This window comes from Manis pentadactyla, chromosome 11, assembly GCF_030020395.1.
Source record: "Manis pentadactyla isolate mManPen7 chromosome 11, mManPen7.hap1, whole genome shotgun sequence".
Lineage (NCBI taxonomy): Eukaryota > Metazoa > Chordata > Mammalia > Pholidota > Manidae > Manis > Manis pentadactyla.
Genome location: NC_080029.1, coordinates 5,096,173 through 5,113,380, shown reverse-complemented (window position 1 = coordinate 5,113,380; position 17,208 = coordinate 5,096,173). Strand labels below are relative to the sequence as shown.

Genomic DNA, 17,208 nt, shown 5'->3' with positions numbered 1-17,208 from the left:
TCTCTCCCATTCCCAGAACATGCGGACGGGCCCTCACCTCCCGGCCTATTCCTGTCACACTGACCCAAGTATTTGCTTATATCTTGTGATCTCTGCCATAAATCCTCTTCCCCTCCTCTGCTTGGCAAACTCAGCAAACCAGGCATCACCTCCTCCAGGAAGCTCCCCGGGCCTGGGCACCAGGTTGCTTTTAGGTGTCTCTGTTTTGCTCCCACAGGGTCCTGGTTCATCGTCTGGCCACTCATCTCCCCCCTTGGCCTACTGCAGGCAGGGCTGAGCCGCCAGGGCACCGCCTGTCTGATTTGGATCACATCCAGCTCGGGCCTGGCACATAGGTCTCCGGGGGTGAGGAATGAATGAGGCAGTGAATGCAGTCCTGCAGTACGCTCCTGGAGGTTCATCCAGCCTAGAGTTAAAGACGCTGAGATGCTCTGGCAAGGCGCTGGGAAAAGGCTATCAGCGAACAAAAGGTTTCAGCAGTTCATCAAAGCCGGCCTGTGTCCGTTCTGGGAAGACCGCTAGAGTGCCCGCTTGCTCGGGCCTTGGGAGGAGTTACTGGCAGTACTCCCCGCTCTGCTGGCAGGGACGGGGAGGGTGGGGACCAGTGGCCACTGAGCAGCTGGCCCTGCCTGTGCAGGGGAAGTGGCTTTGCAGGAGGGCCCAGTCCTCACCAGGCCCTCTGATCCAGCTCCCTCTTTAGAAACGGGACGGAGGGAATGGGGAAGACAAGGGTCGGGCAGGCACTTCCACTAGTGGGGCCGTCTGAACAAAGTCCAGGCTGCACTTGAAGTTGCAAATGGGAGATGAAGGGTGGCCACCCAAGGGCGTCTACAGCTGTGTGCAGACCAGGAATGGCAGGGCCTCTGGGAAGGGCGCATCAGCCCCATCCTGCGAGAGCTGTCGCTGTCGCTCTCACTCTGCAGCGCTGTCCTGCACGGAGCGCTCCTTCTGACCGCTCTGCCCGGCCGCCTTCCACCCGCTCCCCCCTTAGCTCCCCACTGCTACCCAGTGTGTGCTGGGGTGTGACCCTGCAGCTGCAGCTCCCCCGGCCTCCCCAGGGACTTGGGGCCAAGGCACAGCAGGTGACGTGTGGACAGGGCCCTTCTCACCCCCCACACCTGCTGGGCTACTGCACCAGTCCATCCTAATCCAGATCTTCTGGGATCCCCTTGAGAACCCAGTAGTTTTTAGAAAAATGTGGGGGTGGGAGAGTCTGTGGCCCTTACCAGCAGTGGCCTTGGTCACCTGACCTCTGACCCAAGGCACTGCTCCCCAGGTCCAAACACGAGGTGTGGTGCTCATGTTCAGTAGGGGGAGACACTCTCCCGGCGGTGGGGCTGCGGCTCTGCTGCCCTGGGACATCACCTGTGGTCTGGAATTTTACCTGCACCCTGGGAGATTGCTTCTCAAACATACAGCAAAGCTTTAACAAGTGATTCTCCTATTTTTTGGGTGTAGGCTGCAACATATCTTGTGCCCATTAAACTTCCCACATCAGCTTTCCAAAGCACTTTTTAGTTTTCTGATGACATTTTGATTCCAGATGTGCACACACAGACTACGTAAGCTTTTACACAGGTTTTACAGCAGGTTTTAGGAATATGTTTGGAACCGGAGGCTGCTTTCAAATGAAGGCATTCTGGGGACCAGGACAGGCTGGCTGTGGACAGCTAGCCAAAGCCACCAAACGTGGGCTGCTGGGAGACTCCGGCGGACTTGCCTATCCGACCAGGTGATGTCACCCAGCACCCAACCTCCCCACAGGTTTTTGGCCACAAGAGACAGAAAGGATGACATTCCCGGAAAAAACAGTACTGATGCATGCCCAGAGCTGACAGATACCAGGCTGGTAATTACCAAGTGACAGAGCTGAAGGGCGGTGATTGACAGGGCTGGGATTATGGCAGAATCACATGTCTTGTGTGCACAGATACAAACAGCATTACTTAAAGTCATAGGACAGCGCCCGGGGAGTCATGAACTCCTTCACTATCTTGTCTGTGACCTCCTTTCGCCGGGCCTGGTGCTCTGCGATCAAGGGCTGCAGGACCTCTATGAGAGTCTTCTTGAGCTCGCCAGTGAGCATGACTCCACTGGTGTAATCCTGCCAGAAGGAGACGCACACTGGGCCACCGCAGCACCCCGCCCCGAGGCGTGCTATCCTTAAACCACGCTTTTCTTAAAGTGGCTAGAACCCAGCTCCAACAATGGCTACCACTGCCCTATGGCAGTGAAGGGAACAGGGGAGGTGCACCCCAGCCCGCCCTCCTTACTGGGTTGCAGAACTCCAAGCACACTGAATAAATGATTGCTGCCTTCAGCCATACTGGCTTCTCTAAAATCCTTGCTGAATCTTTTTTTACTTTCTGATTGTGAAAGTCGTAGGAATTCACTGAGCAAACTTAATAAGGTACCCAAAGAATAAAGTCACCTGCAGAGGTTGAGGGCCTCTGTGAACCTTCTGGCATGTTTTAGATTTCTTTCCTGGTGCATTTAATTTAAATCTCTCTGCATTTCCAATGTGGTGCCTTTCCCTGCTGCCACGGGCACATCACCCTGTCAGTGGGACCTCATGCCTGCATAAGAACCCCTCCTGTAACAGTTCTTTCCTCTGTGGGGCCATCTGTTCTGAACTTCTGGCTACTATCATTTCCAACATCTTTGTATGGAGGGCTCTTTCTTATTCAGGATTACTTCCTTGGAAAAGATTCCAAGAACTGGAAAACCTGAGGCGAAAGCTATGAATATTCTTTGGGCTCTTTGTACCTAACTGCGCCAGAGGTCAGGCTGGGATCTCTCCACTGTCCTGGGTGTGCCTCGAAGCACCTGGTTTTCGGTCACTGCACACACAGCAGAAGGCAGCCCTGCTAACTCAGAAGGGGAACTGTTCTAACTTCCACGATGTCTTGTTTAACTTCTATTTCTCTGATGACTGGTAAGGTTGAACCTTTCTGTGAGGCTACTAAATAGCAGTTTATATTTTCTCTTTTGTGAACTATCTGCTCGTGAGGTTTCTTGGTACACAGTTAAAAACACGATTGACCTACTCAATTTTAATCTCATCTCAGTTGACCACCTGCTCCTAAGGCTCAGGCACCAAGGAAGCTCTGACCACCTTATATAAGGCTGCCAGAACCTTCGAGGTCCTGTGAGAGCCCCTCGGGAGTGGCTGGGACCTGGGGCCTCCCATCTTACCTTCTTGATCTGCTCCAGCTTGTCGTCATCCTCAAGGAAGAAGGTCAGGTACATGAAGGACACATCCACGTCACAGTTGCCCCCAAACTGCCTGTGCTCCTCGACGGTGTCTCTCCCCCCAGAAAACGCATGCTTGTTGACCTGCACCGGCAAGAAGACACAGAAATGCTAGTTGCTCCTGGCCACCCTGCGTGTGGACACTGGCTGGGAGCCCGCGTGGTCAGGCCACTGACGGCTTTTTGCCCGGTCTGGTCCTGACCATAGAAGGCTGGAGCTCACGGATGGTGGGGGGAGCCCCACACACTGCCCCTTCCTGCCAAGCTTAGGTAAGAGCCGCAGTGGGGCTCATTGCAGAGGTGGGGGGATCAGCTTTGACACCCCCACTCCTCAGACACACGGGCTAGAGTTGGGAAAGCCAGAGAGAACTAGCTATGCTGAATCTGGGGGAATGTCCTACGGCACTAGCAGGTGAGCAGCTTCATGAAAGAAGAGGGCAAACACAGAGTAAAAGGGAGGACCGGGGCAGGTGTGCTGCTGGGAGGGCAGGAGGGTGGCTTCACCTGGCAGCACCTGGCCCCGCCTGGCTGCTGCCTTCTCCACGGTTGCAAAGAGGACGGGAAGTGCAAGAGTAAGGCCAGAGACTGGCATCAACACAAAGTGTGCAGAGGGACAGGGCATGTGAGCAGGGCCCCGCCTAAAACTGCAGCCCTGCAGCCCAAGTCCGAGAGACTGAGAAATTCACAGAAAGGTTTTCAGGAATCACTGAAGATGATCTTAGAGGAATGAGGTGAGAGAAGAGCTAACAAGGATGAAGTTCCTTCAACGTTCTTTCAACACATACTTGAGAAACCTACTGTTGTCACACATCAACCTACTTTCTTTTCATGGGGAAAGGATGGGCAGAGTCAATAATTTCTAGGTTAAGATGTTCACTGAATCTCCCCAGAAGGACTCCAGAGCAGATTATGAACAGGACACTTTGGGATCTCCTAGAAGGCAGTGGATGAATGTCAGGGGCAGAGGGTGCCAGGCACGAGTGAGGTCAGAGAAACCCTCTCCTGGTGGGTACCGTGAGTGCTGTGCAAGGAAGAGCAGACGTTGCCCCAGGTGCATAGGGGGAGGCCCTGCCCAAAGGGTGCCGGGAAAGGTGGCTGCTGGTGGGCGGGCCGGGGTGGAAGAATAAAGATAAGTCAGTTCATCTTCCCTTTCCTAACAAAAAAGAGCAAGTTATATAAAATAAAATCAATCTATGTACACTGCAAAAACTATGGAAAATATAAAACGAGCAGGAAGAAGAGGAAATCCCCCAGTGCTGGCCCTCCCGAGGCCTGTGTGCCCCTGGGCAGGCACCGTCTGATGGAGCAGGTGGCAGCGAGTGGCAGAGCCACTCCTCCTGGGACCCCAGGCTTCTGAGAGTGGCTTAAGTTGGCTCAGGGTAGAACCTGGCTGGGCCTCAGTGATGCTGGGGCCTGACTTATAGGAAACCAATAGGAAAACAGGTTTGGATGAGGGTGGACAGCAGCCGTGGGGGGGCCCAGAATGCTGCTGCCAGGACCCAGAATGACAGAAGCCCTGGGGCCAACGTGATCTGCTGTGACAGGATGCTCTGCCCAGTGGGGATGCCTGGGCTGAGAGGCAGGGGACTTGATTCAACCACCAAGCTCCAAGCCAGTGAGCTCCGGCTGCTACAATCCCATGGGAGGGTCGGGTGGCTTGCAGGAGCCCCCAGGGCAGGGATGGGTCACTGAACCTCTGACCCAGGAGCCAGAGGCCAGCTCTGGGAGTGGGGCACTAAAGTGGTCTTGTGACCAGAAACCATCAGCAAGCGGCTAGACTGGCAGATTGTTACAGATATTTGTCCTAGAAGATTCCCACACTGCAAGGGCTGCCTGTGGAAGGGTCTGACCGATTTGGAGGGCTCTGACAGGGCCTTGTGACACCCGGGGGAGGCCAGTTTTAGTCAACACTATGATGGAGCTGCCCAACTATTCACTTTCTTAAAATCTCAAATTCGGGCTGCACTCTACAGTTTACAAACCCTTTTTATATGTGATCTCATATAAGCCTCGCTTCAAGTCTACGAAGCCCTTAAGGCTGCTCGCACTTCACACATGACACCCAGACAGCCAAAGTCACTTGGTGTGGGTAAAACTGCAGTATTTCCAGGATCTCTTGTCTGGCCTTAGTCCATCTCCGTATCAATAGGTGTTCACGAGCGGGAGAGGCAAGCGCGCTCCTGGGCCTGGACAGAGACGCGGGGCTGCCTAGCAGCTGCAGGAGAGGGGTCAAAGGAGCCCCGCTTCCCATGAGCAATAAACGGGTCTCTCTCACTTTAGCTTTTCCCGCAACTGATTCTGGTGTCACAGGTTTATTTGCCCCAGGCTGGGAACACGTGCCTCCCCAGAGCCACACTGGCCAACAGCGGTAAGGTCAGGACCCCTGACCCTGGGCTACAGGAAGCCCACGCAGCGGGGACCTGGGCTAGGGACCTGGTCCCACTGCTTCCCAGCTGGATGAATGTAGGGAAGCTGTCTGACAGGCTGAGCCTTGATTTCCTTGCTTATAAGGTGGACACAGCCTCCCTGGTGGTCAGCAATCAGTGAGATGACACGGGTGAGCACCTGGCAGGTGGACCTGGCACTGCTACTGATGCTACTGTGCGAGGCGCTGGGCAGACAGCCTCTCTCTTGGTTGGCGTGATTCTGGAGTTGAAGGTGGGCCTGGGGAATGAGAATGAGGGCCTGGCCTGCCCGTCCTGCCCCACCAGCTGCTCACGGCCTCGGGGCCTTTGCACTCGGTGTGGTTCCCGACCTCTGGCTCACAGCCAACCAGCCCTCAGAGGCTTTGCTCTGACTGGTCCAAGTGAATCAAAAATGCCCCGGAGCTACAAAAACTTCTTTAAAGTAATCGCTGGGAAACAAAACAAATGACTTCCTCCTTGGAGGGAACAGGGTCTCAACCCCTGCCCCCACACTCCATGCTCTGGGGGTTTCTGCCCAAAGTGAAAGAGAAAGAAGCAGCCAGCTTGCACTAGCTTTCAACAGAGGGTGGGAGAGTCTGCGGTGGCCATTTCCTGGAAGAAGTTTTGATATTAAGGGTTTCCCCGTGGTCAACCAGAACTTCAGAGGGTCAGGGGCACGGCAGTGACTCAGAGGGCTGCGTTACGCGTCTCGGTCTCGGTAACAAGCCCGCGCGCGCACACACACTTGCTTCCAAATAAAATGCCAGCAGCTCTGTGGAACAATGAGGGGTTTACATACACTGGCAGTTCAGTACTGAGCTGCAGAATGGGGCCCTGAAAAATAAGGAAGCTCAAGCCAATTCCTGCTTCTGGTTTCTCTGGTGACTTGACAAATAGTTACTGAGCGCTGCCATAGGCCAGGCAGGCCCAGCACCCCGGGGCTGTTGAAGGAGTCCTCACTTCTCTCCCAGCGAGGCCTCCCAGCCCCTTGGCCCACCTTGGTAATGGCGGCTCAGGGGCCAGGGGAGCCCTCCGCTGGTGGCCAGTGCTGGAAACCTGGGCCTCATCCTTCTCATCTTTAAAGGAATACACCTCTGTCTCCGTGGGAAATGAAACCAGAAAACATGAGGCACCGGTCCAGCTTCTGGAATACAGCTGGTGCTCAGGAATGCACTACATCTTTTTCTGTTGTTTAGCTGTAACTTTGAAGAAAATTGCCATGACTTTAGTTCCAGAGCAGTGTTGTGAGAAAAGCAGAGAAAAAAAAAGAAAAAAAATTCAAAGTTTTGCCTAAGTGAAAGGACATAAATTCACGTGCTCTCTGGGGACAGGGACAGGCTGCCTGGAGTGAGCAGGGAATGTTAAGCAGGAAAATAGATATGAGCTAGGTGGAGAAAGAATTAAGGCCAGTAAAGCCCACTACAAGGGACTGAAGAGTTAACCAGTTAAAACCAGAAACCCAGAAAAGACTCAGAGTTAATGCGTTAATCAGTTAAAGCTCAAAAGGCCAGGAGCAACTTGGCCAGGAAATGTTTGAATATTTCCCAAAGGACGTATTTCAGCATAACCCATGTCTTTATTGTGTTAATCATGCAGGCCCGGCTTATTTTTTACCCTTCACCTATATGCTGTTTTTCCTCCTTCAGTCCTAACCAAGTAATTTGCAACCTGGGCAACAACTTTAGCAAGCAGACCCAGCCTTAGAGACTATAGCAAAAGGCAGGAAGCATTCTGTCTTAAAGATAAGATTGCATTTTAAAATCCAGGAAGTTAAGAAGTAAGATTCTTAACTTACTTTTTAGCAAACAGACAATACCTCAGCCCACCTTGGGGGCTCTGCAGGTGGTCTTGTTTGATATGCTCCAGACCAAGAAGCTGGTATCTCAGGGAGAAATCAGAGCAGTAAATTTGTGTTAATTTTAAATATCTGGGGACCACTTAACAAGTCTGCACCCCCAGCTCTTTGTCACATTCCTGAAAAATCCTTAAAATGGGGAACCCTCAACCTTTCAGGGCACATCTGTCTCTGGGGTCACCCATACTTGGTTAAGTGTGTGTGGGTAAAACCGCAATATATCCAGAATCTCTCGCCTGGCTTTAGTGCATCACTGTATCAACAGGTGTTTCCTAAGCAATAAACGGGTTTTAAACTTTATTTCTCCCTTTGACAGATTTTGGTTTCAGCTAGGTATTTTGCCCCTGGATTCCTCTCCCTAGCATTACAGGGTGTAACTCTGACTTCTCCCCAACCTTCCAGTGCACCTCTCTCTGAGGTGCCTGCACTTTCTAAGTGTGTAACCTTAAACTCTCTCTCTTCAACCTCTCAGGGTGCCTCTCCTCCCTGAGGGTGCCTGTACTTTTTCTCTCTTTAAGTAACTTTAAATAAAACTTGTACTCGGCTTCACTACTGTGTCTCTGCCCTTCAATTCTTTGTTGCGGGGGGGGGACAAGAACAGAGGAAATACACAATGACCCCCTAACAAGAGCAGGGCGGATCCCTGCAGCAGCGGATGCCGGAAAGACAGGGCGATGGCACGTGTTGTGCATGTGCGTGTGCCCCTCTCGGGCATGGTTCTGCTCACAGGCTCCCCTCCGCCCTGGGCAGTGCTCACCTTGGTCTTGATCTGCTTGGCCGTGTCTGTGAGGAAGATGGAGGAGTTGGGATCACTGGCACTCATTTTGGTCTGGGCCCCTTGCAGGGCAGGGAAGAAGGTTGAGTGCAGCAGGGCTGGTTTAGGGTAGCCGATCCGGGGGGCCACGTCCCTCGTCATTCGGAAGTAAGGGTCCTAGGGGAGAGGAGGGCCTTCTGAGGATGGCGGGAAGAAACCAGCTGGTGTTTAGCCCACGAGCAATGCCTAAGGGTCCTGGACAGGAATCTCCCGGCCTCCTCCCCACCCCACCCAACACCTTTCAAAACCTCCTTCCCACTGAGGAGTGCAGGGAGGACCTCCTGACCAAAGCTGGCCACCTCCTGACCTGGTCAATGGCACATGGGATGAGGCACTGGACGTCCGTCCGGTCTCGGAAGATCTGAGGGAACGAGGTGCTGAAGGAGGGAGCAGCCTGGATGGCAGGAAAACTGATCTTCCCTGAAAGTGAGGACAGAATGGTGCCCTGCCCAGACCATTCCCTGCTCTGGAGATTAACCCCGTGAAAGGGATGGACAAAGCAGGCTCTCTCCCCATCACAAATCAGTGGTCATTTAAGAAAATCTGAAAAATGCAGCCCAGTAGAGAATCATGCAGCCTGTGTGACTCTTTTCATTTGCTCTCTCTGTGACTCAATACATTTGAGATCACTTACACTCCAGGTGCTCTGTACCTTTTTCACTCCATGACATTTACTCACATTGTTGTTAAATCTTCTATCCTGTGAACATATCATGTACTATTTAGCCATTCTCCACCCACTGGGCATTTAGTTGTTCATTTTTATTAAGACTTATGATGTCTTGGTGCATAAAAGTGTTTCCAGTGTTTTGGATATTAATACTGCTATTGCTGTTTCCTGAGACCCAAAGAAGTGGAATTTTGGGGTCAAAGGGCATTTTTGGGTTGAAGGGCAAGGGCATGGTCCTTTCTATGGCCCTTGATGAGTGGTGTCTTCCCAGGCCACCCCATTGTGCACCTAGGGTACTTGGGCACGCATGCCCAGCACATGGCTAACACACACCTCTGGCTGGGGTCCTAGAACCACAGGGCATGGTAGGGTGCAGTCTGGGACGCTGCTTCTCTTCTCCCCTTAAAGTCCTGCCTGTGTGATGCTCTCTCCTAGCAGCTCTTTTCTCCTCATTTCAGGAAGAGACAGTCTATTTCTGTGTTCCTGGCTCTGTCTGGGGGACCAAACAGATGGCTGCCATCACCACCAGCACCCCAATAAAGCACAGGCAACATGCCTGTTCCCTGCATGTGTGGGCCAGGCTGTGCTCAGGGCCTTCCCTGGGCTCAGCTAGACTTCATAACTCTACGAGAAGGGCCACCATCACACCCGTTTTACAAATGTGGGTATGTCCACAGGGACTCAGGTGTTCACATGGCCTGCCAAAGCCAGCACACAGCGCCTAGTTGACTGAGCCAGGAAGCAAACATGGATCTCGTGGCAGCAAAGCGTGTGCTCCTCTTTCTGTCTATGTCTCCTTACTCAGTACAGACTTCACGGAGACATCTTCCCACTAGATGCTGGGATTCTAAGGACAAAATCCCTTTCAAACCACAGGGTTTTGCTTCTACTGTCGGGAATGAATTGGACCAAAATGTCAAAGAAAAGGGTTTTTGTGAAAAGCCTCCTGATGAGGAATGAGGGCTCTGTGGCATTTCGCCCTGTACTTATCCTTGCAGGCCCCCAATGACAGGCCCCTGGAACATGTCCCCTCCCAGCCCGGCAGGAGTGGACCTGGGCGGGCAGCTGCAAGGCCTGGAGCCCATACCAAACCTAAAGTGGCAGGGGGTGGGGTCTGGAGCCCCACCTACTAGTCACAAGAATGGATTCTTAGCTTGAGGAGCCGATGCTCTAAAAGGAGAGAGGGCCAATGCAGCTGAAAGAGGCCTGGACCACAGGGAAAGGACACAGATGCATGCACAGGGCAGGCAGGCCATGTACCAACTGGGGGCTGAGCCATGGAGAAGGGCAAGGGCAGGTGGGGAAAGACTGATGGGCCTCAGGGCAAGCCCCGCCTTTTACAGGTGGGGAAATTGAGGTCCGGGAGACAGAGGTGGCAGGTCCCCACCCTGAGAGCAGTCGTCTTGTGCCCCCTAGGCTCCAGGAAAGGAGACCCATGCTGAGCAGGCTCAGGAGTGCCAAGGTCGTCCGTACCCTTTACTGTCTTTCTTCTAAAACTTAAAAGGGATGCTGGGGAAAGGGACACATGGTACCCACCCTGAAGTACAGCCCAGAAATGCGGTCAAAGGCAGCTGAACTCGTTGTGTTCCTAGGAAAGCCCACCATGCATTCACTATCAAAGGAGACAGACCATCCCGGAGAGCTCAGTCCTGGGGCAGACGCCACATATCTGGACCGAGCCTCAGTTCCCTGCGCCTTTCTGAAGGGGTGTAAGGGGGCCCCGGCAGCAGTGGGCCCCTTACCAATGCAGTCACTGTCGCTGAAGCCAAAAATGCCTTTCACTTGGTTGAAGGTGACATGCTTCTGGATCTTGACCACGTTCTTGTAGAAGCCTGGGCTCATCCTGCAAAGACACTCAGACTCAGACCCCAGGTCCGGAGGGTGACCTTCTGCTGAAGGCAATGCAGCTGACAGTAGAACCCGCAGGAGCCGGACCTGGGCGAGGACGTAGACCGGGGAGGACGGCGCCCAGAACTCTGTGCAGGCGGAGACACCCGCAGCAGCAGAGCAGTCCGGGGGTGTGGCAGAGCGGAACCAACGCAACCTGGGCAGAGCAGGCAAGGACACCGCCGGGTTCGGACCCAGTGGCTAATGCCAAGTGCTTCCACTCTGCAGGGTGAGTGGCTGAGTGTGCTGCAGAGCTTCAGGTCTGGGAGCCCCAAGGGAACTTTCCTATTGAGAGACTGTGTTCTGTGCCGTGGGAGTCTATCTGCAACTTGTCACCAGATGGAACGTCTGGATACAAACCAAGGGTCCACCAAGGAGGGTATATCTCAGCGAAGCCAGGGCCCATGCCTGGCCACCACTGCTCCCCCACCGTAGGGCAGCCATCTGTTTGGGCAGGAAGACCACAACCCTAGCAATAGGGCTGCGCCACATCAATTGGTTCAAGCAACCGGACTCTCTCTTCTGGATGGTGACGGGTGTGGATACGAGGCCTGGATGTGTGCAGCCATTCTGTCAGAGGGAGCTAGGCTGAGGATGAAGCCAACACGGGGAGGGGGCAGCACCCAGAGTGGCTTCTTGGACTGCCTCTCTGACTAGTATTCAGCAGCTTTATTCTCCAGGCCCTACCATGTGTAAAGCACCGTAAGGATAAAAAGGGAAAAAGGAAGCTAGTGCTTGCAGCACGTGGCAGGAGCTGTGCTAAGTGCCAGGTGCACAGTAACTCTGCCCTCCTGCCCTTCCAAGTGGGAGCTTTGCTTCTACTTCATAGGTCAAGACTGAGGCTCTGAGAAGTTGAGGGTCATGTCACAGACCTAGTGAGCGTGGGAGTGGGACCCAAAGCCTGCATCTCAGGGACTCTGAAGAGCTAAGACGCCTGGCCCAGGCTGCAGGGCTGCCGAGTGCCTCGGGCAGGCAGGGTGGGTGCCCTGAGTGCAGCGCAAGTGCTCACAACAAACTCTTACTGCGAAGGACACCTGAAAACACGACTTGACTTTTCAAATGTCCCTCCTAATGTTAGGTTCAACATAAAATGCCTTTATACAGAGAGACAGTGAAGACCCCTTGGTCTGCCTATCTTCTGGGTTTCTGTCTTTACTCCATGTCTGTAAACAAAAGGACCTCCTCCCAAGCGGAGGCTGGGACGATGCGTCATGGCAGCAGGCACCACTCCTGTTCCCCCTGAGTGTGTAGAAAACAGGGTGGCTCCTGTGGTGGCCTTTTCATGTGGATTGTGCAAAAGCACCCCCATCACATAGCCACCGCTCAGTCATCTTCACCGTCGTTGTCTTAAGAGGCTTTTGCTTCTGCCCAGCGACACCTAAGCTCTGCGAGGGGCGCTGTGGTTTGCTCAGTGTCCTCAGGGCCTAGGAGGGTACCTGCCACAGAAAGTTCTCCGTGGCTGTGTTCCTGACCTCGTGGCAAAGGGCTGCCCCTCACATGGCAGCAGATGGGCTGAGGGGGAGCCTGGGGGCAGCATGCAAGCGGAGGACATCTAAATCTGGCTGCCGGAGGGGCAGCCCCCGGGAAAAGGTGATGCAACCTGCTGAGCTGAGGGGGGCCTGGGTGAAGGTGACGAATGCAGGTCAGGTCACAAGGGGCTTGTGTCCAAGTGGGAGGCAGCAACTTTATCATGGTGACAATGGGGCGCTGGGAAAGGCTGACAGGGGCGAGACCTGCATTTTCCAGGGCTGCTGGGGGCCAGAGGCCGCAAGGCTTTGGTGTGCGGATAGCGGCTGCCTGAGAGGATGCCAGCGATGGGCAAGGCCAGCACTGCCTGGCCCTGGAGAAGCAGCAGCACCTGCAGTATGTCTCCGAGCACGGAACAGGCCTTTTGAAGGAATGGGGGAGATCAATAAAGCGCCAGAGAGGCTGTAGTGATGACATCCCAGGTCTCATCTAATCCTGTCCCATGGGCCAGACTTGCTGGGACTCATGACCACTGAACAGAGGTGCTAGGACTCAAACCCAGGTCTGTTTTCTTCCTTCAAAGATCATGTTCTTTCAAGGACACCACAATGCCTCAATGCCCAGAAGAGAAGTGATATAAAAAACCTAATAGGAAAATTAGAAAATCGATTCATTTACTAGCTAGTAGGCCAGATTTCATATTAAGGCATCTATTTCTCTCAATGGATATAAAGCTACACTATGATTTCAGTACTTATAAAAGGGCCCAATGGGGAAACGGCAGTAAGCCAGCTGCTTTGCCCTACTACTGCTCCCATGGTCCCTTTGTGTTTTTACCGCCCGTGCCCTGGCCTGGTTAAGGAATCCTCAGGTAACAGCGGCTGTATCGCAGACAGCAAGGTGCAGTCTCAACTCACCAAATCAACTCAACTCCCGGGGGATTCCAGTGCCTTGAGGGTTGCTCCTTGTCTAGGTGCTCAATAAAGACTTGTTGAGCTGAACAGCATTCTTCTTGGGACAGCTGACAAGTCCTAGTTTTCTAACACACTTCTAGACAGTCATTTGGGATAAAGTTTAAGACCTCAGGAGTTTCAATTCCAGGATTTTCAGAAAGAAGGATTTTGGCCTATTAAGTGGTCAGCTGAAGAAACTGACTTGGGGGGGACTGGGTGACCCAGGGAGTCTGTTCTCTGTGAGGAAGCAGGTATGCTGAGGGAGGTGCCCTCGCTCGACAAGGCCTACTGCCCTGCAGAACCGCAACGCAGAAGGGCTTCTCAGGCACAAGCTGAGGACGACAAGCATAATTGGCAAGTAAAACCAGTAAATCCCAGTATTTAATAAAGGAGGGGAACATTTACCAGACCTGAAGACCATTTCAGGTGTTCGGAGTCAGCTATGCAATGACTCAAAGCCTGCAACTCCCCACTGAGAAGGCAGCGAGTGTCCCCTCCTTACCCCATGTAGTCGAGGTCCGAGAAGATGAAGGTCTTGTTGATGTCAAACCCACAGGCGATGATGTCCTTGGCATTCTCCACGGCGTAGCCGTAGGCCTGCTCCAGAGTCAGGTCCTTCCACAGGTACTTCTCGTCGTCCGTCATCTGGATGACCAAGGGGACATTAAACACATCCTGCAGCCACCTGCAAGACACGGGGGAAGACGGACATCTCACTTCCCTGCAGGAAAATGCCTTTTGCTCTGGAAAGTTCCTACTAATGACATATGTCAAAACTTCCTTGTCTCCAGAATCGCATGGCCTCACCATGCTGGGACTCTGACTGGGGGTGATGGTATGGGCTACCACCTCCTATGAACCTGGTGGGGCCTGCGTCTCTGCTGTGTGCTAGCTGCTCTGCATCCTTGGCTCTGAAGCCTCGTGATCATTTTGTGAGGTAGGTATTGTCATCCCTTCTCAGATGTGGAGACTAAGATCACGGGAGTGACTCTCCTGGGGTCACATGGACAGAGCAAGAAGCCACAGGTCTGGCGGACTCCAGAGCGGCGCTCTGTCACACAGTGTTCCTCTAATGGGACATAAGGAACAAGTGAACAGAAGCCATAAAGGTGCCGATTCCCTAACACCCTGGGCGTTCAGCAAACACGAACTACCTGGTTTACAGCTAACATTCTAATTCACTAACAAAAGTGAGAAAAGTCAAATGATGTGATACTTACTTTGTAAAAATAAACGGGATGAGGTGACCTACATGCATTGCCTCGGAAGAGGGGCCCCTGCCTGTATACAGATAAAATGGCTTCTTGTTTTCATAGGCATCAAGAACTTGATTCATATCTCTAAAGGAAAAAGGAGGAAAAGAGACAGTGTGATTTTTTGAGCTAAAAATCAAGGTGCTAATGCTCATTTGGAAATGATAAAGAGCCAAAACAACTTAAATAAAACAAGTTTGTTATCCCTTGGTGCTTATGTTATAAAAATGACAAGGAACATCTACTGAAACGGTTTCTTCTGCGATTGCTTTAAAAGTGTAAGACATGCGAAAGGCATGGCGGTGTAGAATAACAGACGGATATGGTTGGGCAGCCCTGGAATTCTTTTGAAATCCTTCCAAATATCAATGCTGATATGCGATGAGCTTTACATACCTTCCTGGGAGTGACACCAGGCCAACACCACACAATCCCTGTTGGGAATCAATTGGCCCTGAGACGCTCGGTTCAGGGAAGCCGCAGGGTCCTACACAGCTCTGACGTGGGGGGGAGGGTGAGCAGTGTCCCCTGGATGCCGGGAAGTGAGGGCCCCAGCTGGAGATCTAATCTGGGCTCCCTCAGCCAAACTGGGACCAGGTTTCTTCACCTGGGAGTCACTCTGGAATCATCTGCCCTCCTCCAGGACCGGGATCCACAGACCATGCCCGCCGAGGGTGCTCCTTCCTGGGTGTGTGTCAGAACCACCTGGCCGGGTGCTTCCACACTACATCTTCCTAGGCCCCACTTCCAGAAGTGCTGGTTCACTGGGTCCAGGGTGCTGTCTGGGAATCTGTGTTTTTAAAAGCAGCCCCAGGGATTGTAACATTTGCATTTGGCAGGGTGTGAAACCACTACCCTAGAGTGTGACTGTTCTTTGTTCGGGGCAGAGTGTCCCCAGATAAAAGAGGGATAGTTACTTTTTCCAGAGGCCTGGATAGGAGAATCTACATAATAGTATTCTAAAAGTGACTTCTCCTTAGGCCCAAGCCAAGGGTTAACAGTGCTCATTTTTGGGCTGATAGGGGGAATTCTATTTCTTTCTGCTTATTTTGAATCCCGCGCCTCCCCCGCATTCCGGGAATGATTACACACTGCTTCTGAAATAAGCAAAGAATACAAAATTAATTTTGGAGGAAAAGAGTCCTCCTTTGGCCCTCACAATTAACCAAATTGAACATTACAGGCTTACAGAAAGGAAAAATGTAGCTGTCACCTGAACTGCTCTTGATGCCTGTGTGGGAAGCCCCCTGGAACTACTGTGTGCTGTCCGGGGCGGGGCTCTCCTAAGGGGTGCAGGGAACGGACTCCGGCTCGCGCTATGCGCTCAGCTTTGTGAGGGCGGTTTCAGCAGGCGAGGGAACCCCGTCACTGCCCTGGGCTGGAGGCTGCACAGTGCATGGGAGAGCTCGTCTAATCATCTACTGCACAGATGATAAAATTAGACAGACGGACATTCTCAAATTTGAGAAAGGCCAAAGGCTTCAAGTCTCATGCTTCCCTAAGCCAAGAGAATACAGGATTACTATACTGAAGTAAATAAAATAAGTGAGAAATGCTAAGATAAAAAATTTGACTTAAGATCAACAGAACTGATAAACTTTGAGCTAAAATGACCAAGGAAAAAGACGTGAAGATGCAAATGACCAAAATCAGGCATGAAAGAAGACACATTACTACTGACCTTACAGAAATAAAAAAATTATAAGGGAACACTATGAACAATTGTATGTTAACAAATTAGACAATCTTGATGAAACAGATGGATTCCTAGTGAGAAACAAACTACCAAATATTACTCAAGAAGAAACAAAATCCAAACAGATCTATAACACAGAAATTGAATATAATAAAAAAATGACCCACAAAGGAAAACCCAGGGTCAGATGGCTTCATGGTGAATTCTATCAAACATCTGAAAGACAATGTTTCACAAACTCATCCAAAAAAAACTGAAGAAGGAATACTTCCAAACTCATTCATAGTCCAGTTTTATCCTGATACCCACAGCAGGTGAAGACATCAACAGAAAACTATAGACCAATATCCCTTATGAATACAGATGCAAACATCCTCAACTACTCACAGACCAAATCCAACAGTGTATAAAAAGGACTGAACAGCATGAGCAGTTGTGATTTGTCCGGGTAATGCAAACTTGATTCGACATACAGAAATGCATCAATGTGATACACCACAGTAATAGAACAGAGGATTAAATCCACATGATCCCCTCAATAGATGCAGAAAAGGGATTTGGCAAAATTCAACGTCCTTTCATGATAAAAGTACTCAACAAGCTAAAAATAGAAGGAAACTTCCCTAAAATGATGATGAAAGGCATTTATGAAAAACCCACTGTTAATGGTAAAAGAATGAAAGGTTTTTCTGTAAGATCAGGAATAAGACAAGGACAACCACTTTCACCACTCCTATTCAACATTGCACTAGAAGTCCCAGGCAGAGCAATTAGGTAAGAAAAAGAAACCCAAATTAGAAAAGAAAAAGTAAAATTATCTTTATTTGCAGGTGACGTAATTCTATGTATAGAAAATTCTATAGAATCATAAAGAAGATCCCCCCAAAACAAACAAACCCACCAAACTAGTAGAGCAAATACATTCATCAAAACTGCAGGATGTAAGATCAGCAAGCA

General features: G+C 51.6%; 1 protein-coding gene across 1 annotated transcript in view; it reads right to left on the bottom strand.

Moving 5' to 3' along the window:
- Positions 1-1,496: 1,496 nt before the first annotated feature.
- WARS1 (tryptophanyl-tRNA synthetase 1) overlaps positions 1,497-17,208 on the bottom strand; it is a 30,984-nt gene continuing 15,272 nt past the window's right edge. The window contains exons 6-12 of the mRNA XM_036881978.2: positions 14,523-14,642; positions 13,805-13,987; positions 10,738-10,838; positions 8,633-8,745; positions 8,269-8,442; positions 3,196-3,336; positions 1,497-2,104 (exon numbers count right to left, since the gene is read on the bottom strand). Coding sequence (XP_036737873.2) covers positions 1,943-2,104; positions 3,196-3,336; positions 8,269-8,442; positions 8,633-8,745; positions 10,738-10,838; positions 13,805-13,987; positions 14,523-14,642 — 994 coding nt within the window. The 3' untranslated portion in view covers positions 1,497-1,942. The remainder of the gene's footprint in view (positions 2,105-3,195; positions 3,337-8,268; positions 8,443-8,632; positions 8,746-10,737; positions 10,839-13,804; positions 13,988-14,522; positions 14,643-17,208) is intronic.